Source organism: Podarcis muralis, chromosome 11 (genome assembly GCF_964188315.1).
Source record: "Podarcis muralis chromosome 11, rPodMur119.hap1.1, whole genome shotgun sequence".
Taxonomy (NCBI): Eukaryota; Metazoa; Chordata; class Lepidosauria; order Squamata; family Lacertidae; genus Podarcis; species Podarcis muralis.
The window spans coordinates 50,960,639-50,981,807 of NC_135665.1; the positions used below are offsets into that span (position 1 = coordinate 50,960,639).

Consider the following 21,169-nt stretch of genomic DNA (forward strand, 5'->3'; position numbering starts at 1 on the left):
CACTCAGAGTGTGTCCTTCTCCTCAGTCTGTTTGCTTCCCTTTTGCGCTTTCCCCACCTGAGGGGACAGATAGCTCAGTTGGTCAGAGCCTGGTGCTGATAACACCAAGGTCGCAGGTTCAATCCCCATATGAGACAGCTGCATTGCAGTGGGTTGGACTATATGATCTTTGACGTCCCTTCCAGCTCTGCAGTTCTATGATTCTTCACATGAGTAGGGACCTAAAAGGCTTCTGTGTTAACTTGAGAACTTCAATACGTGGCACAGCTCCAGCAAAACGATTTCTGTTTCAGAGCTCGCTGTGTTACCATCTTATCTAACGCCATTCCCTCTCTCAGAAACACCTCTCCTCCTGTTTATGCTTCCTACCCCAGACATCCATTCCAATATGCGTTCTGTGCAGATTGAAAGTCTGTGTGCTCCATTGGCTGGCTCTAATAAAGTGTGGCCGCTTTGCTAAGTCTGTGAAAGTTGCTGTAGTAAAGTGAGGTTGCTTTAGCCGGGCTGGAGATAATACTGCTAGTGGTGTCACAACGACTGCAGGCTAAGGTTTTGATTCTGAGGACGTAATGCAAGGGCTGGTTGGGATGAGGAGTGTAGCTCAATGTTAGAGCTTCAGTGTTACTGAACTAAATGAACCAATGGTCAAAGCCAGTATAAGGGAGCTTCTTATGTTCCTATCCTTCTTCATAATACGTCCCAATGGATAGACAGTAGATGTGCACTTGGAGCAGCATCTCTGCCTCAGCTAGCCTCGTGTGCAGAGACAGATCATCCAGTTGCCACATTGTTGGCATCCGTCTGTCTCAGAAGATAACAAAGTAATGAGCTTTCGGGGTGAAGTCATACTGTTGGAAGGTTGCAGCGCCTGCTGTGGCTGCAGAGACCAATACAGGAGAGACATGTTGTGTTGCAGCTGGGGCAGATGAAGGGATCCGGTTGTGCTGCTGCAGATGCATCAAGGCGTTTCTTCTCTTTGCCCTTTTCCCAGTGGTCATTCCTTCTCTGGTCACTGCTGTGGATACATTACTTGACTGCCTGTCTCCAGGCACTGTGGGTCGTCTGCAAGGGATTACCACATGGGAAGGTGGTTGTTGACAGACTTCATGTCCTGTTTGCAGAGTTGGTTTGCCAATGGGCCTGGTGCCTCCATTCTGTTGACATGCTGGGAATGTGCGCTTAGGAGAGCACATCTTTGTTTGAACCTCTGTCCTTCCATTTGATACCCAAAATCCTCCTGACACAGCGCATGTGGAAGGTATTGAGATGTCACCCCTGATGGTTGTAAGCTGCCCATGACTCACTTCCATAAAGCAGCGTGCTTAATACGCACACCTGGTAGACCTTCATCTTGGCATTGAACATTATTTATTGGTGGTATCAGCCACCCTCATGTGTGAATACAGACAGATCATCCAGTTGTCACATATGCACATGGAAATTGGTTGGTTAGTTTGCAAATAATGTCATTGAATTCGGTGAATGGTGTTATCTCCAACTAAGATTTTACTGAGAGCACACTCGTTGAAACTAATGAGTTTAATTTGAGTGGGTTCAGTCCCTGACATCTGCTGATAGGCATGGGAGACAACCCTGTCTTGAGACAATGGAGAACCTATGGCCCTTGCCCTACCGTCCTACTAAGATTAGACCCATTAGTTTCAGTGGGTGTACTTTGCCATTCAGTGTTGATAATACTCAGCTAGATAGATAAATGGTCTGACTCAGTACAATGCCACTTCCTATGTTCCTGTGTAGTGAAGAATGGTGTGCACTCCCCTCCTGATTACCCGAGAAGGAAATTCCAAAGTGGCCCTCGGCCAATGGGGAGATTGCATTCTGAGGAATCAGGATAGGGAAACAACATGGGTGGTGTTCAGCTGAGGTTAATGAACATGACCAAGTGAGGCCCATTAATTTGAGTGGGTCTGCTCTGAGTAAAGCGGAATGCCACCCTATGGATCTGGGAAAGTTGCCTTTACTGATTCATTCATTTGGCTGATACTTGTTTCTGCTTGCATGAACCTTATAAGGCCTTTTAAGGCTTGGAGCCAGGTTGCCTGAAGGTATTCCACCAAGATCATTTCCATAGGCCCTTCTCTAAGTTCCCCAACCAAATGTGATGATGCAGGTGGCTACTATGGAGAAGAGGGCATGGCCACACTCCTGAGTGGCTCACCAAGCACCTCCAGCATAGCTCAGGCAATAGAGCACGAGACTCTTAATCTCAGGTTTATAAGTTCAAGACCCACATTGGGCAAAAGATTCCTGCTGGACTAGATGATGATGATGATGATGATGATAATAATAATAATAATAATAATAATAATAATAATAATAATAATAATAATAAATTTATTATTTATACCCCGCCCATCTGGCTGGGTTTCCCCAGCCACTCTGGGCAGCTTCCAACAGAATATTAAAATACAATAGTCTATTTAACATTAAAAGCTTCCCTAAACAGGGCTGCCTTCAGATGTCTTCTAAAAGTCTGGCAGTTGTTTTTCTCTTTGACATCTGGTGGAAGGGCGTTCCACAGGGCGGGTGCCACTACCAAGAAGGCCCTCTGCCTGGTTCCCTGTAACTTGGCTTCTCGCAGTGAGGGAACTGCCAGAAGGCCCTCGGAGCTGGACCTCAGTGTCTGGGCAGAATGATGGGGGTGGAGATGCTCCTTCAGGTATACTGGACCGAGGCCATTTAGGGCTTTAAAGGTCAGCACCAACACTTTGAATTGTGCTCAGAAACGTACTAATGGTTATTTCTAACTCTACAATTCTATGATCCTAAACTTGTGGCCCTTTTTGTACCAGATGAAGATTCCGCCCCCCTCCCCTGGCTCTTTCGTTATTGCTTTTCAAAAGTTCTGCAGACTATTTTTGTTCTCCGTTGCTAGTTTTGTTCTGATCCTGTCATAGCTGTGTAGGATCTCATGGCTGTGTTATATTTTATTTCCTTTCTTCTTTTTTTATACTCCACAGATTTGCCTTTTATTAGTGAACTATCCAGAGAACTTTTTATGTTAATTGCTGGCACAGAAGTAAATAAACAATACATTGCTTGTAGCGTAGGTTCAGTTTTAATTAGGAGGCTATGCATGCACACATACAAACAAACCTTCTCTCATCGTCCTGCAAATGTTTGTCAAAAGCAAGTTGATTGATGTGTTCTCAGCACTTGCAAAGACAGCCTGGCTTAATTACTTGTCGGTCCTGGAGTACTAGAGTTCCTACCCAGGGTTATTTTAATATTCCCTTCACTTGCTCAGAGTGGAATGAAGCTTGACCCCTTTTTTATTTTATTTTAATGGAGGAAATCCTCAGAGGTGGTTGCCCACCCTATGAGAAATCTCGGCCAACAATTTTAGAATTGCTAGGCACAGATGGGATGGGCAGCTTTTTCTGAGTTCTTGGTTGCTCCTCTTTCAGGAAATACAGGTAATTAACAGCCAGCAGCTTTGATTCTTCGTGGCTGGCAGAAGAAACAAGCCAGTATCCTCCCAATAAATTAGAGCTTTCAGGAGCGAGTAATGTGACTTTCCCTACACCACAAGTTAGAGCCTGTTTGCTGAATTAAGGCACCTTGCAGGGTGGTTTCTCATTGTTGGGAGGGATTGTATTACTTTGGTAACATGACTCACACACACGTTGTACCACTTGGTAGATTGAATGTTTGCAGATTCCCAGCACAAAGAAATACTAAAATCTAAACGTACTCAGATGAGGGATATTCTTCCAATCAACCTTCTGGATATCTACCAGTTAATTCAGGCTTGTTAAAAATCACTTACAACACAGGAAGATGCTGTATACTGTTGTAAACAAAAATTTGCCCTTTTCCCTTATGGGGTATCCAAGAGCCCATATAGAGTCCTTACATAGGTTCCCTATTGGTAGGAGAAAATAACAGAGGCCAACCAGAGAATATTGAGAAGCAAAGCAGCTAGTAAGCTTGATCTTTATTGATCTGTTGCAACAGGGTGCTCCCCTCACCCGCAGGAGAGAGGAGGAACCCAGAAAAATGGTGTGCAAGGCCTTATAAAGACTTTTGAAATTGCCACCCTGTAGATCAAGACCACCCCCAGAAACATCATACATACATCACAGAAGGGGTGTAACCTAAGACCACCCCTCAGATACATCATACCTACATCACAGAAAAGGCGGTCTAAAACAGAAATTTGAATGTTGTTTTTCTCCTGTCGTTGTTCATCTCCTGTCTGGCAGGTTACTTGATTGGATTGCCTGGGTAGCTTGGCCAGTCTTTTGTAATGATAAATATTTAGTTCCTGGACCAGGTCACAGGCTCACACCCTATTCATATCTTAAATGTGCCCTTAAGACAGGATTTGTGAGGAAAGAGACAATGGGGAGGTTTTCCCACTTTGACCTTGTAGAGAAAACATTTGGTCAGTTTGGGAATCAAAATGGTTCCAGGTCGGTCTTCCTGTGCTGATCTATGGTGCACTTGGTTGGTGCACTTATGAACATTGGCATATATCTAAGACCATAAAATTCCTATCACAATACTGAGTCAGAACATTGGTCCATTTAGCTCAGTATTGTCCACACTGACTGCCAGCAGCTCTCCAGGTTTCAGACATTCTCAGCCCTTACCTGGAGATGTTGGAGATTGAACTGGGACTTCCTGAATGCATGTTCTCTACCACTCAGCCACAACCTTCCCGCTACTGCTACTATAGGCATGGAGCCTTGACTTTAAATTTAACTCCTCTTTCTGCTTCACTTCCTATTGTCAAGTCTTGTCAATTCTCCCGTTGCAGCACTGCAGAATGTTGAACTTGGCAAAAACTTTGGTCACCTCTCGCCTTGATTCCTGCAACCTTAGTCACCCTGATCTTCCATTGTTGCACCCTTTTTCTTCCCAGAACTAGGCTGTCCTAAATCATTCATCTCTCTTGCCATTCTGATCATGGAATAACCCTCCTTACATACCTGCCTTTACTTCTAGTTTGTTCCCAGGTGGAGCAGAAGGTGGTGATGTATTTCTTACCTGCTCTTCAGCATGAAGTCTCAAAACACAATCCAATTAAAACGAACAACACTGACTTCACCCATAACCCCCCAAAACAAGAATTTCATACAACACATTACGGGGAGGGCACCACAATCAATTCTTCAGTTTCCAAATGCCAGGAGCAAGAGGTGTGTCTTCAGTAACTGAAAGAACCTATCCCAGATGCACCTCTCTGGGGAGGAAACGCCACATTCCTTGGGCCATCACTGAGAAGACTCTGTCCCAAGCCACCGCCCCCTGAATCTCTGAGAGGGGTGGAACTGTACTCCATTGATCTTAATTCCCAAGCCGTTCTATAGAAAGGGAAACTCCATTTCAGATATTTGGGGTCCATGTCATTTCGGGCTTCCAACACTAATGTGAAAACCTTGAGTTGGGCTCCGAAGCTAAACAGATGTTATTTGTGCTCAACAATGACTTGGCTGCTGCAGTCTGCATCTGTTAAAGCTTCTAAGTCAGCGGTTCTCAACCTGTGGGTCCCCAGATGTTGTTGGACTACAACTCCCATCATCCCTGAGCTCTGGCCTTGCTAGCTAGGGGTGATGGGAGTTGTAGTTCAACAACATCTGGGGTCCCACAGGTTGAGAAAGGCTGTTCTAAGCAGTTTTCAAGGAAAGTCCCAGGTGGAGCACTCTGCAGCAGTCTAGAGGTTACCAGAACATGAGTATAATGGCTAAGTCATCTCTGTCCCAATAAGGCTGCAGTTTGTGAACCAGACTAAGCTGGAAATAGACCTACCTGAGCTAGTGGCAATGTTGGATGCAGGTATAACCCAAAGCTATACAGCTGTTCCTTCCAGGGGACTGCAACCTAGGGGACTGCAACCTGGTTCAGAGCAGGGTGCCTCCCCACCTCTCAGATCTGAGAACATGAAGTGCTTAACACCTCTGCTTTGTCTGGATTGCATTTCAATATGTTGGCCCACGTCCACCCCGCCGCTGCCTCTAGGCACTGATCTAGCACCTCAACCACTTCTCATTCACATGGTTCAGAGAGAGGAAGCTGGGTGCCACCCACATGCTGGTGGCATCTCATTCCAGATCTCCTGATGACATCTTCCAACAGCTTGTTAAATAGCTTGGCAGACAAGATGGCTAAAGGGTGCAGGGTAATTTGTAGGACCATAAGAAGCTGCCTTATACTGTGTCAAATCATTGGTGTATCTAGCTCAGCCCGGTCTACACTGCCTGGCAATGCCTCTTGAGGGTTGACTCAGTTTCCCTCTGGGACCTCCCTGGAGATGCCAGGGCTTGAACGTAGGACCTTTTGCAAGCAAAGCATCACAGAGCCACATCTCTTTTAGCTGCTCATTGCTGTTCTTGTGAAGTTACCCTGATGGTCACATCCAAACCATACATATAAAGAATGTTCCAAACACATGATTCCCCAAGAATCCTAAGAACTCTAGTTTGTTAAGGGTGATGGGACTTCTAGGCGCCCTGAGCCCGGCCTTGGCTGGGGAGGGCGGGGTATAAATAAAAAATATTATTATTATTGTTGTTGTTGATGATGATGATGATAAACTACAGTTCCAGGGATTCTTCAGTGGAAGCTGTGTTCTTTAAATGTATGGTGTGGATGTGACAATTGTAATATTATTATTATTGTTGTTGTTATTTATTATGCCTCCCTATACCCATAGGTCTCAGGGAGGTTCAAAGTTCCAATATTTGAAGTAGAAAATACATAATAAAAACAATCAAACTGCAAAACACATAATAAAAAACACAATGAAAATAACTGAAACAATTAGCAATCCTAATGTATGCACACTAATAAACAATACAGTCCCCAACAAAAGCCCCTAAACCATACTCCGCCCACAAATACAAAAATACGAAAATACAAATTAACATATAGCATTTAACAACAATTTAAAACAACCCCACCCTCCAAATAAAACACCACCCACCCAAGTTTAAACCCCATCCCTATTGAAACAACAATGGATTGAATGCTTCTGTCTTGAATTAGGAGTGTGCGGATGACTTCGTTTTCTGTTTCTTTCGTCCAGTTTTCTGCTTGTCCCGTGCTTTCGAGGTATGGGTCTCGACAGTTTTGCCTTTGCCCCATAGCTTTCCCCCAGAAAACCCACTCTTTAGCGATAAACCAGAGCAATCGTCCATCTGGAGAAAACTCATTGGCGTTTGCTCTGATTCAACGGTAAAGATCGGGTTTCCTCAGGGGAAGGGCAGCAGGACAAGGGCAAGTCTGGATGACAGCTTCCTAAGGCAGCTTCCTGTGCAGGATAGTTCCATGGACCTGTTTTTTTCCCAGGAGGGTTGTGGGAATTAAGTAATAAATGTTTGCACACCATCAAGTGTTCAGTGTACCCAGCTGATTGCACAAACATTGCTAATGGACTTGCCCACCCTTTTACCCCGAGGGGAGAGTTATTAACCTTAAAAGGGAAGAAGTTCAGAAAAGCAGGATAAGAATGCATCTGCTTTAATGAAATACTATTGTCTGACTGGTTTCCTAGGCAAACTTAAGTGGCCAAGAGAGAGTATTTGTGGTTGCTTTGAAAGTTGTAATGTGAATACCTAGCTATTACAACTCGTATTTCGCTAAGCTCTTTGAGACTGCCTGCAGGCAGGCAGGCTGGCAGGCTAACGTTAGCTTCCTTTTTAACTATGTGAAGCATCCCATTCATGAGAATTAGAAAGCCAATTAGTACGGATCTGAGAAAGCATCGTTCTTCCTGTTTCATTAAGATGGAGAGAAGATAAATGGGTTTTGGCAAAGGGCCTGTGGGGGCATTTCACACATTGCACAGCAACAAGTCCTAGTTTGGCTCTGAACTGCTGGATTAGGGGAGGTGACAGAGCACGTGCTCTGCATGTAGAAGGCCCCAGGTTGGATATGCAGAAGCACCTTCACTTTAAAAGGGACCTTGGGGAAGACCTCTCTCTGCCTGAGACCTTGAAGACCAGCTTCAATCTGAGTAGCACAGTTCACCTCGGAACGCCGTCAACGCAAGAGCACAGCAGCCATTTTGGGCACCGCGATCTCGTGTGATTTCACCCTGAAAAAGCACTTTTTGGGTGGGGCACGATCTCAATCAAGTCACGTGATTCATGCAGGAGTGCGGCCCTGGAAGATGGCACTCCCGTTTTTCAACTCAACATGTTGGAGGAAGGTCAGTGGTTCGAAATCCCGTGATGGAGTGAGCTCCTGTTGCTTTGTTCCAGCTCCTGCCAACCTAGCAGTTCGAAAGCACACCAGTGCAAATAGATAAATAAGTACTGCTGTGGTGGGAAGGTAAACAGTGTTTCCGTGCACTCTGGTTTCCATCACAGTGTCCTGTTGCACCAGAAGCGATTTAGCATGACCCGGAAAGCTGTCTGTGGACAAACACTGGCTCCCTCGGCCTGAAAGCAAGATGAGCACTGCAACCCCATAGTCGCCTTTGACTGGACTTAACCATCCAGGAGTCCTTTACCTTTCTAAAAATGTGCTTATGCATGGGAATTGCCAAATACCAATCGCATTCTCATTTACAATTGTAGATTTACGTGTTTCAAATATTGGATACAATGTTGGGATCAAAATGTCGCAGTGTAGAGTGCACCTGTTTCTGCCCTTTCCTAGGATACTCCATTCCATTCCCTCCACCTGCAGAACAGTCAGCATTCTGTGGCCATTGAGCATGCCCAGGCAACTTGAATTCTTACCTTTTGGTACAATGGCTTTAAAAAAGGACTATTTCTTATTGAGACTTACATTTAGTCAATATTATATTGTATATAATCCTGCCATTAGAACATGTTTAAAATTTAAATTCAGTTAAGTGTAGATTCACTGAAATAAGTAAACGTGGTTAGGTTAGGCCTATTAATTTCAATAGGACTATGTTGGGTAAAACTTAATTGGAAAAATTGTATGCTGCCTTTTTTTATATTTCACTTAAGGTGCCTTACATCATGGTTTCACAGAATCCTACTAGTAAACAATCAGTCAATGAAGAATCAATTAAAATATATTAGCGATATTACATTATTATCATGTAGAGCTGCAGCGATGATTTATCTGTTACCGCAATGCATAGTGCAGTTCTATGCACATTGCTCAACAGCAAACTCCATTGCGTTAATTGGGACTTACTCCCAGGTAAGTGGGTACAGGATTGCAGCCTAAAATACTTTTGATCAATTAAAAACAGTGCCCCTGATGAAACTGGCACCCAATGTTTTTATGTTAATTACTTTTAACATCGGGCGACCTCATTATTTCGGTGTGCTAGTATTTATGTGAGCAGCAGAACAAAAAGATCTCTGTATCCATTTACTTTTTCGATCCCAGATATGCCAACCGTTGCTAATTGTTAAAACCCCTGAAGGAGAGATCTTTATAAGAACTCTGTTCAGCGCAGCTCAGTATGGCTGAAATAATTAAATTTCTCCTTAATTCAAAAAATAAATAAATCAGTGTCCATCTCCTTGTGTTGATCTCACAAATAGGCATCTGAACTTTTTTTTTTACTGAGTAACATGAAAGGCATGCGGTCTCTAATAACTCTCTAGGTGTTCTGGCTTATGCTAAAAGGGTCTCCTGCCGTTGCAGCGTATGTAAAGTTGACAGGCGCTGTTCTTCCCCCCTGCCCAATTAAGGCAGTTAATTAAATCTTTGGGTTTTATTTATTTATTTGTTTGTTTCTAGGCTGTGTTTCTTCATGACTGAAGTTTGGCTGGCTGGCTGGCTTTGTTTTCTCCCTTACCGCTTCCCAAAACCTCGTAGTAAACTTGGCATTAAATCTGTACCTCTTGTCATTAAGTCCCCTGTCTTTTCAGGAGATTCAACTATTGTGCCGGCCTTCCTGCCCCCCCCCCCCCTGCTGAGAAAGCTTTATTTAAATTCCACTTCCCCTGGAATGATTCTCCCCTTCACTCCCATATTGAATTGCTACACATTGTGTTTCTTGCTCTGGAGATTTGTTTGCACCTGTCATTAAAAATAAAATAAAAAAACACTTCTTCATTGATGGTTCTTAAAGTCAGAGCCCAGTAACCCTCCTGGTCAGTGCCAGATTTACATATAAGCTAAACAAGCTATAGTTTAGGGTCCTAATCTCTTGCCCCGCCCCTGAAATTTAAAGGGGAAAAACAACTGTATATACATTTCCAAAAATATAAGATTAAAAAACAAATAAAATAAAACCTACATACAGCAACAGTGTTTTATGTTGTGTAGGCTCCTATGATGTAAGTAATGGGACCCGCCTGCTAGCCTTCTCCCTAAAATATCACTGGTTTGCTCATTTCTATATCAAGTCTATATCAAGATCAGAGAGCCAGTGTGGTGTAGTGATTAACAGCGGTAGACTCGTAATCTAGTGAACTGGGTTCGCGTCTCCGCTCCTCCACATGCAGCTGCTGGGTGACCTTGGGCTAGTCACACTTCTCTGAAGTCTCTCAGCCCCACTCACCTCACAGAGTGTTTGTTGTGGGGGAGGAAGGGAAAGGAGAATGTTAGCCGCTTTGAGACTCCTTCGAGTAGTGATAAAGCGGGATATCAAATCCAAACTCCTCCTCCTGTTCTTCTTCAATTACTTTGATAAAATACATATTTTGTTATGTGCAAATGGCTTTAGATACCTGTTAGGTCCATAAATTACCATGCAGCATATATTCAACACAAAAAACAGTGACGATTTGTTGTTGACAAAGGACAGCTGGACATATAAAGGGCCCCATTACCTTCAGTAGCTGAGGGCCTCATTGAACCTAAATCTAGCCCTGCTCTTGGTACCCCCTCTTTGGGATAGTGGGGAGGGAGCTTCTCCTTATTTATTTATTTTTATCTACTTAGAAGATCCATACACTACTTTTCAACATTACCCGAAGCAGTTTACCTGGTAAAATAGGTCAGGGAATGAAACGTTCTAAAAGAGCTCAGTTCTCAAGTTTCCTGTACAAGACTCACCTGCAATTTCTTGAAGCTTCACCAGGAAGATGGCGTCACTGGCTCTTGTACAGAAATCTTGGTGGAAGAGACTTTTGGAAGTATTCATTGAACAGTGAGGCAAAAAGTTGTCTTCTTTGCCTCTGCTGTATCACAAGCAGGTGGATACCTTCTTGTCTTTGCACCCGCCAACACCACAACTTTCAGTATTTTTTTAACCTGTGGTGCACTCTGTTACTTCCTCTGGCAGCCTAAGATAATGCATTGCTAACTTGTTCTATCTAGAAATTACACTCAGTTGCCTGCTTCTCACGTAATGACAAGCCAAACCATTGTTTAGCATGAATGAGGAAATGTGCAGGATCCCAGAATGAAAATCACAGCTGCTGTACTTCTCCCACAGACATACAGTTATACCTCGGGTTGAAGTAGCTTCGGGATGAATATTTTCGGTTTGCGCTCTGTGGCAACCCGAAGTAACGGAACGCATTACTTCTGGGTTTCACTGCATGCACAGATGCTCAAAATGATGTCACACGCATGCACGGAAGCAGCGAATCATGACCCGCACATGTGCAGACACGGGTTGCGTTCGCTTCAGGATGCGAATGGGGCTCTGGAACAGATCCCGTTCGGATCCAGAGGTACCACTGTACTGCTACCGAGTGCTTTTTTTCTTTAAAAAAATATGTTTAGCGGTACTCTCATTTTCCTACTCCTATTGAAATACTGCCCCTCAATGAAGCCAAACCTAGATTCACAAAATGTTTAGGGGTATGCATACCCCCAGAAAAAGCACCGCTGCCACCCAGAGCTTAGCCATTGTTTAGCTTAGCATTGTATCCCAACTCGGCTTTATTGTTTGCCTGGCTTCAGAGAAAAGGTTTTGGGTTTGCTAGTTAACCGGGCTCAGGGCGGCTAACAACAAGTTTAAAACACTTAATTGACGCTACAAAAAAACAGCATAAAATACGGTATAAAGCGTATATAACAATAAAATCAAAAATCAAAAATCAATTTAGGGGGGAAATCCATCCAATAAACATTAGATGTTTATCTGGCTAAATTAGTCCCACTTGGGCCAACGAGGAGACCAGGGGAGAACCAGCTGTGGGATCCCAGAGCGGGCAAGCTTCACGAAAAGGGGAGGGGGAGGGAAGGAAGGGGAACCAAAGATCAGGCCTGGTTCAAATTGAAAGCCAGGCAGAATAGTTCTGTCTTACAGGCCCTGCGGAAGTTAAATCCTGCAGGGCCCTGGTCTCATGGGACAGAGCATTCCACCAGGTCGGAGCCATCACTGAGAAGGCCCTGGTGGAGGTGGCCTAATGACATCATAGAATCAGTAAAAGAGCCTCTACCTTGCACTCAGAAGGACCCAAGTTCATTCTTTGACCATCTCCAAGTAGTGCAGGGAGAGGCTCTTACAAGAAATCCTGGAGAGCTGCTGCCAGTCAGTGTAGACGGCATTAGGCCAGATGGACCAGCACCCTAACTCCATAAGCCACCTTCCTGCGTTCCTAATACAGTATGCGATTTGTAAAACATAACATTTCAGGGCTCTGCCTTCTGCACAAGATGTCCTGACTCAACCCATGCCCAGCCTGCACAGGAGAGCCTCTCTGGTGTGACACTGCTGCACTTTTCATGCTAGAATTCAGCTCCAAATCGCGCTTGTTTCAGCAGTTCCTTGTTGTTTGGCAAAGAGGCCTATTTTGTTCCCGAGGTCACTACCAGTTCAGCAGGCTCACATGCTGGTTGGGACGGACGGAAATCACACGCAGCTCATTGTTAGAGAAGGTTGTGGGAAATGAAGCTAAACAAGACAACAAGGGCCCCGTGCAGCTGTCAAAACCGGCCGATATTTGAGAGCTATAGCAGCCTGAGAAATCTGTAGGTAAAGGAGGGAGAGCGAGCCTATAGGTAAAACTCACTGAACCACGAAAGTGCTATATATAATGAACGTCAATTCATTATTTATTGCAAAGAATTTAGCTGCTTTTTCTGCAGATTAGAAAATGAAGATTGCTTGGGTGTCTTCAGGTATTTAGGCCAGGCGTAGAAACTGGTGGCCAGATCTGGCCCCAAGAGCAGTTTTATCTGGCTCCTGGTGACCCTACCCAATTTTAACCAAGGTGTAGTAGTTGCTCACAGTTTTCACTCGCAAGTTTAAATGAAAGTTTTCAGGTTGTTGGAGACCATCAGGGCTTCAATGCTACAGTCTTTGGCTCAGTGAGCATAGATCAGAGGTAGTCAAGGTGGTTCCCTGCAGCTTCTATCTTCCCTGGCCATTGGCCATGCTGGCTGGGGCTGATGGGAGTTGGAGTCCAACAACACCTGGAAGTGCATTGCATTCACTACTCCTGTGCTGAATTGTATATACAGTGGTACCTCGCAAGACGAATGCCTCGTAAGATGGAAAACTCGCAAGACGAAAGGGTTTTTTGTTTTTTGAGCTGCTTCGCAAGACGATTTTCCCTATGGGCTTGCTTCGCAAGACGGAAACGTCTTGCAAGTTTGTTTCCGTTTTCTTAACACCGTTAATACAGTTGCGACTTGACTTCAAGGAGCAACTCATAGAATGCGGTGTGGTAGCCTTTTTTGAGGTTTTTGAAGACTTTGGTGATTTTTGAAGCTTTTCCAAAACTTTTCCGACACCGTGCTTCGCAAGACGACAAAACTTGCGGAACGAATTAATTTCGTCTTGCGAGGCACCACTGTACTCAGAAAGAACCTGACCATTCTTGGAGATACGTTTCTGATCCCTCTTGGAAGACAGCGAGCTCCCTGCCCCAAAACCTCTGGGCTCTTGGTCCTTCTGATCTAGTTTATCAACCAGCCTGCATTTTGCAGGGATGTCTGGTTTTAGCTCACTGAGTAAAAAGCCACATTTACTGTCTTTATGTTTTGATTATTTATTTTGTGCTCTGATTATTTTTTATTATGAGTTTTGTGCTTTTTATACTGTAACTTTGTGTTGTAAACCACCCTGAGACCTACAGGTATAGGGCGGCATACAATTTTAATTATTATTATTTTATTTTAGGGACATCTTCGTGAAAGTAGTCTATTGATTTGCACACTGAGTAATTGATTTATTCAATTCTTTGCCACAAGTTTGGGTAGATTTTACAGGTGGGGGTGGGGGAAGGATTAGGTAGATTTCTGTAGAATAAGTCTAGTTGCAATTGCTGTAATTCCATAGGTCTCACGTTAGAGGCAAATTCAGCCTCCACATTCAGGGGCAATTTAGAGTTGAACTAGTCAGTGCTGCAACAAAATGTTGCATCGTGGAGTGTTCCTTGTTCAGGGTCCCAGTCACTCTATTTCATTCCCCTCTCCTCTGCTTTTCCATCTGCCCTGCTCCAACAATCAGCCTTCATCTTGTGGCCACTGAGCATGCTTAGCCCCACCTGAGCTGCTCCCACAAATATTTTTCCGTACTCCTGCAAACAGGGGGATTCTCCTAAGCCTACTGTGTGCATGGCTCGTGCCATTTTGCAAAATAAGCAATGGCAGTCCCAAACAGAACATCAGAAAGAGAGGGAATGAGGCCAGTGCGGGGGACAAACAGTGAGGTGGAGCATCTTTTCTGTCCGACTTTGTAGCTTGGCCACAGAAACCAGATAAACCTTTGGTCTGGTGTAAGTCCAGCAAAGACTTCTCTAGGCAAGATGCGTCCTTTTTGACCTGATTGTGGTATCTTGTTTACAGACAGAACTATCTTGTTTACAGACAGAACTAGCCCGCAGTCAGGAAAGATGTTTCCCCTTACGTCAAGGCAAGGCAGATCCTAGAAAACATGGATATATTGGGAAAGAACTCATGGGGAACAGGAAAAGCGGGGTCACATGCAAGTTAAGCACAAAAACATGAGAAGCTCGTGCAGCTAGTGACTGGCCAAGGAGATCAGCCAAATTCTGTGACTTTGTGAACCTATAGCTCATATTAAATTTAAATAATGATAAGAATTGGTAATAAACTGTCAGTAAATCACTTCACCCCCAAAATTTTCTGTCTTCTTTCTCAGTATCTGAAGAAATTTGTCAACTTGGCCATAGTTGTAAAATCCCACATTTTGTCCATCTCTTCTTTAATTTTGGGTGCTATTTGTATACAGTGGTACCTTGGTTCTCGAACGGCTTAGTTGTTGAACAAATCGGCTCCCAAACACCGCAGACCCAGAAGCAAGTGTTCTGGTTTGCAAACGTTTTTCAGAAGCCGAATGTCTGATGCGGCTTCCGCTTGAGTGCAGGAAGCTCCTGCAGCCAATCAGAAGCCGCACTTTGGTTTTTGAATGATTTCGGGAGTTGAACGGACTCCCAGAATGGACTAAGATCAAGAACCAAGGTACCACTGTACACAGTTATGGCTGCACAAAGTGTATATGAAACAAGTTCTTTATTTTCTGGCCTGGCTGATTTGCTGCAACTCATAAAAAGAATACAGTGGTACCTCGGGTTAAGTACTTAATTCGTTCCGGTGGTCCGTTCTTAACCTGAAACTTTTCTTAACCTAAAGCACCACTTTAGCTAATGGGGCCTCCTGCTGCTCCTGCACCGCCGGAGCACGATTTCTGTTCTCATCCTGAAGCAAAGTTCTTAACCTGAGGTACTATTTCTGGGTTAGCGGAGTCTGTAACCTGAAGCGTATGTAACCTGAAGCATATGTAACCCGAGGTACCACTGTACAGTGTGAAATGGGGCTTCATAACCTAAAATATTTGCCACTTGATTCTGTATTACTGTTTGAAGAAGCAGAAGTCACACAAACAAGTCTAACCTGCATTTCATCTTTAAAATAAAATACAAAAAAACTACACCACCAGGTATTTTCTAATTCATAACAGAGTTGAAGGCTGATGTGGAAACAAAACATGAATAAGGATGAAGGCATTTGATTTGCTTCTGTGTGCATGGGGGTGTGTGGTTGTGTGTGCTGATCGCTGCGGACAGATGTGTTCAGCTAGCTATTCATTCACGGGAGTTGCTATCTGTGCAACTTTCATTACCGGAACAAGTCAACCCTCTTAGTTTTCAGAAGGTTCGTGTGAGTGAATGGCAGATGCAAACAAGGCAAAAGCTTCACTAATTTGATTAGAAGGTTTGCAAGGATAGCATGAAAAATATTTCCTGTTTACATACAATCATGCAAGTTGATGCAGGTGGAGGTTTTCAGCTGCAAAAATATTCGCTTAATCAAGAGCCTTCTAGCGAGTGATGAATGTAGATTTAATGTTTTACTGGCATCGGCTCAGTGCTTTTCCAGTGCTCGGTATCTGTCTGGAAATTTTTGCTGCTGCTTTTGAGTCGTACTAGGTTGTGAAAAAGAGATAAAAGCTGCTCCTCTTCAGCTGGTTGACTTCTAACTTACCACGTAGCCAGTGGCAGCTGATTTGAAATTCACAGCTGGAAGATCTAGTAGTAACTTGATGTTATTTCCCTTGGGAAACTTGAAAAAGACTGTTGAGATCAAGGGGTCAACCCCAGCACATTCCTGGTCCCAGGATTAACTTGAACATGGTCCCCACTCAAAGTGTTGGTGCCAAAGTTGAGGGGGGCCAGAGTAACTCTTTCCTACTAAGCCATCATGGCCAATTTTCATGCCAGGAGTGGATGGACCCAAGTGCTGTTGCCCCTTGTGGTGAACCACTGAGCTGCAGGTGGCAGCTTCTCAGGGAAGTACCTTCAGGTCTTGGACTGATCCAGGCTGGGCTGTTGATCCTTCTGGATATGAAGAAGTATCAGGGACTTTCTGTTCCAGCCAAGCCTTGCTCAAGCAACACCATCTTCCTGAGATTTGCTGTTTCTATCAGTGCTTGGAACGAACTACATGGGTTTAACTAAGTCTGCTGAATGAGTTGACACATCTCTGAGCTACACGTGAAAGTATTTCCCATAATTGCCGGGGACACTAAATGTGAATTGAGTTCATTTTGGGATAGATTTTTCTAGTTCATATTCAAGTTCGTTCTGTTAGATGTGTTTCTTACTTTTTAGACTCTTTGGACTTAAAGATAATGATTGTTGGGAGAAATAGATTCTGATGTGTTCTTAGTTTTCTTAAGTACCGTATTTTTTGCTCTATAAGACTCACTTTTCCCCTCCTAAAAAGTAAGGGGAAATGTGTGTGTGCGTCTTATGGAGCGAATGCAGGCTGCGCAGCTATCCCAGAAGCCAGAACAGCAAGAGGGATTGCTGCTTTCACTGCGCAGCGATCCCTCTTGCTGTTCTGGCTTCTGAGATTCAGAATCCGCCCCCCCCCTGTTTTCCTCCTTCAAAAACTAGGTGCGTCTTGTGGTCTGGTGCGTCTTATAGAGCGAAAAATACAGTATTTTTTAATACTTTAGCACAGCAGCTTGTAACATTCTGAATGCTGGGGGGGGGGGGGGAGGAAATGGCCAAGGATCATTGGGATGAATTTGGATTGAACTGTGAACTGAAGGTTCACCAAACTAGTTAATTGTGTTAAGGAATGGATGTGAACTGGTATTAGTTCCTTTTGGACCTGTCGAGCTTGAACTACCATATTTTTTGCACCATAACACTCACTTTTTTCTTCCTAAAAAGTAAGGGGAAATGTCTGTGCGTGTTATGGAGGGAATGCCTACGGGTGGCATGCCTATGGATTTTCCTCCTCGAAAAACTACGTGCGTGTTATGGTCGGGTGCGTGTTATAGAGCGAAAAATACGGTACTTCCTTTTCAAAATGAACTTTCCATGTTTTCCTTCTCTAACTTTAGTTATTGTTTGCTGCTGACATCTTGCTTGCACGTCACTCATTCTAACATAGAAGTGCAAGCTTCTGGTCTCTGCTTGGAGCTGAGTTGAAGGAGCAGAGGGAGAGTGTCTAAGCCCTAAACACATTGAGGTTCATTCTCATAATGCTTAACCTAGGAGAGCATGTGGTATGGGGAAGCACCTTTTGCATCAGCTGTGACATGAAACACTGTGGAAGGAATAGCTTTTGATGCTCAAAAAGAGGGGCAAAGGAAGAAGAGAGGACATAGATTATTTTTTTACAGAGCTTAAAAGGAGGCTGCAGGTATTAGGACATTAAGGTAAAGGTAAAGGGACCCCTGACCATTAGGTTCAGTCGTGGCCGACTCTGGGGTTGCGGCGCTCATCTTGCTGTATTGGCCAAGGGAGCTGGCGTACAGCTTCCGGGTCATGTGGCCAGCATGACTAAGCCGCTTCTGGAGAACAGGAGCAGCGCACGGAAACGCCGTTTACCTTCCCGCCGGAGTGGTACCTATTTAGCTACTTGCACTTTGTTTTTGTTTTTTTATATAATAATATTTTATTAAAGTTTTACAAAGAAATAACATCAACAAAACATCAATAAAAAGAATCACAAAAAGCAAAACAACAGACATCAAAAAATCAAACAGGAAAAACAGAAAAAAGAAAAATACAAAAGAAAAAATTTACCATAAAAAGAACTCTCTTTCATATTGATAAATTTCAAAAACCTTATTCTCTTTACTTCCACCCGCCTTCCCTTCTTGTATTCTACATTAGAACGATTGTTCAGCAAGATCGTTCATTTATTCATTTTAAACTTTTTATCCTTCCCTTTATAATCTTATTTAACTTAATCGCTAGAACCCCTTCATTTCATTTTCAGAACCTTCAGCATTCATAAATTTTACAGTGTTTTTGTAAATAAGCTTTAAACTTCTTCCAGTCCTCTTCCACCTGCTCCTCCCCTTGATCTCGGATTCTGCCGGTCATTTCTGCCAGTTCCATGTAGTCTATTACTTGTGTCTGCCACTCTTCCAAGGTGGGTAGATCTTGCGTCTTCCAGTGCTTTGCAATGAGTATTCTTGCTGCTGCTGTAGCGTACATGAAAAAAGTTCTGTCCTTCTTTGGCACCAATTGGCCGACTATACCCAGGAGAAAGGCCTCTGGTTTCTTCAGGAAAGTGTACTTAAATACCTTTTTCAGTTCATTATAGATCATTTCCCAGAACGCCTTAATCCTTGGGCACGTCCACCAAAGGTGAAAGAATGTACCTTCAGTTTCTTTACATTTCCAACACTTGTTATTAGGCAAATGATAAATCTTTGCAAGCTTGACTGGTGTCATGTACCACTTATAAATCATTTTCATAATATTTTCTCTTAAGGCATTACATGCCGTGAATTTCATACCGGTGGTCCACAACCGTTCCCAGTCAGCAAACATGATATTATGACCAATGTCTTGTGCCCATTTTATCATAGCCGATTTAACCGTTTCATCCTCGGTATTCCATTTCAGCAGCAAATCATACATTCTCGACAATATCTTAGCATTGGGTTCTAACAGTTCTGTTTCCAACTTTGATTTTTCCACCTGGAAGCCAATTTTCCTGTCCAAATTATAGGCCTCTCTTATTTGAAAATAGTGTAACCAGTCTCGCACCTTATCTTTAATATTTAGCTACTTGCACTTTGACATGCTTTCGAACTGCTAGGTTGGCAGGAGCTGGGACCGAACAATGGGAGCTCACCCCATCGTGGGGATTCGAACCGCCGACCTTCTGATCGGCAAGTCCTAGGCTCTGTGGTTTAACCCACAGCGCTACCCACATCCCTTAGGACATTACTGTATTGTAAATTCTAGTTCTTTTAAGGCTTGTCACTGAGGAGGTAAACTTGTGTCTGGCCTGTACTGTTGCAGACTGCTGGTGAAGATAGCATGATTACATACTCTTTCATATTTTTAAAAAAGTAAAAACTACCTGCACATAGAAAACCAGCATCTCATGGAGGACACTAGGCTAGAACTCTTCTGTCTGACATTTTGATTACAATACAGACAGAGTCCACTTTCCTGTGACTAAACCCAGCTGAGCAAAGTGGGACTTAATTTTCTGTAAATGTGCACAGAACTGAGCTGCTAGCTTTCTACGTGAAGGGCCATTTTGCGTTGGTATGTGACATCCCACCAGCAAATCTGAAGCGGGGGGAGTGACATCAACTAACGTCTACATCTGGTGGTCTTACAGGTGTTTGTTTTATCTCCCTTTCCCAATACTTCTCGACAACGTTTGCATTTCCCTCCCTTTATTTGACATCTGCTGCACTCGTGCCAAAAAAATAGTTGGAAACAAATGCCTCATCTTGCAGCCCAGCCAAAGCAATAGATAACTCTCTTACGAGCGCCATTTAGCTGGAAGCATTCTTAAATGAGAAATGTTCAGCGTGGATTGGGCGGGGCAGGCTGGTGCCAAAGGAGGTGGAGGAGGAGGCGAGGGTGGAGGACGAAGAGGCGAAATCAGATGTGGGGCGCACTTGGAGCATCAACAGGAAGTCTGGGGCAGGACCCTGGCGTGCTTCACATTCCTCCTCGCAGCAAGTAAACTTGTAAAATGGCAGGTGGAATAATGAGGATAAATGAAGACGGGCTCTTTCCTCTCTAAGGCAGCTGGATTTCAGGCGGCGCTGGTTGACAGAGCAGGATTTTCCAGCAGGTAAGGAGAAGTCAGGATGTGCGAACCTTGCTGAGTTTCAGATTTGTTGCAACTTGTAAATAGTTCCTGTAAACTTCCCAGGCTAGGAGAATCTCCCTGTTTCTTTCCTTTTCCCTGCTAGCTTCATTTACCAAAAGTTTGGCATTGTATTCTATGCATTAAGAAGACATTGATTCCTCTGTTAGCAAAGTCTGCAACATGGTTGACTTGTTACCCACTAAACTTTGTGTGTGTGTGTGTGTGTGTGTGTGTGTGTGAGAGAGAGAGAGAGAGAGAGAGAGAGAGAGAGAGAGAGAGAGAGAGTTGCTTCTTCTGTTCTTATCCTTTATTCATATTTGAAAATACCATTTTTCGTCTCTTCATTTCTCATCGTTGCATTTTTCTGGGAGGCTACAGCTGAAATCTGGAAGCATAGTTACGCAACTACAATATGTAACAGCATTAATCTGTCTTTTAAATGCAGTGGACAAACTGGCAACCATCCCGTGCTTTAAGCATCAGCCCAGCACAGGGATAGTTGGGGGTTTTTTTATACTGGAAATCAGTTGATTTCACTGACTATGACAAGAACTTAATGTTCAGTGTTGAAGCAGTGGAAGTTGGAAGTAATGAAATAAATATCTTAAGGGAAGTATTCTGCAATTGAACAAAGCTGCGCTCGGTGCCCAGCAGTCTCCCTGGTTGTGAAAAAAAGATCTGGGAGTGAATTGTTTGGTTCCTAACTGGTGTTTGCGATTGCATATATCTCTGTTTGCTAAAACAGTGTTGGACTATAACT

At 43.7% G+C, this 21,169-nt stretch overlaps 1 protein-coding gene across 7 annotated transcripts in view; it reads left to right on the forward strand.

Annotated features, from left to right (window-relative positions):
• The window catches only part of PDZD2 (PDZ domain containing 2), a 233,036-nt gene that overhangs the window by 111,976 nt on the left and 99,891 nt on the right, over positions 1-21,169 (forward strand). Inside the window, exon 1 of one of the 7 annotated variants that reach the window (XM_077936446.1) lies at positions 20,204-20,391. The exons of the other annotated variants lie outside the window; for them this stretch is intronic. Coding sequence (XP_077792572.1) covers positions 20,315-20,391 — 77 coding nt within the window. The 5' untranslated portion in view covers positions 20,204-20,314. Of the gene's footprint in view, positions 1-20,203; positions 20,392-21,169 lie in introns of those variants that run through there. 7 annotated transcript variants of the gene reach the window in all.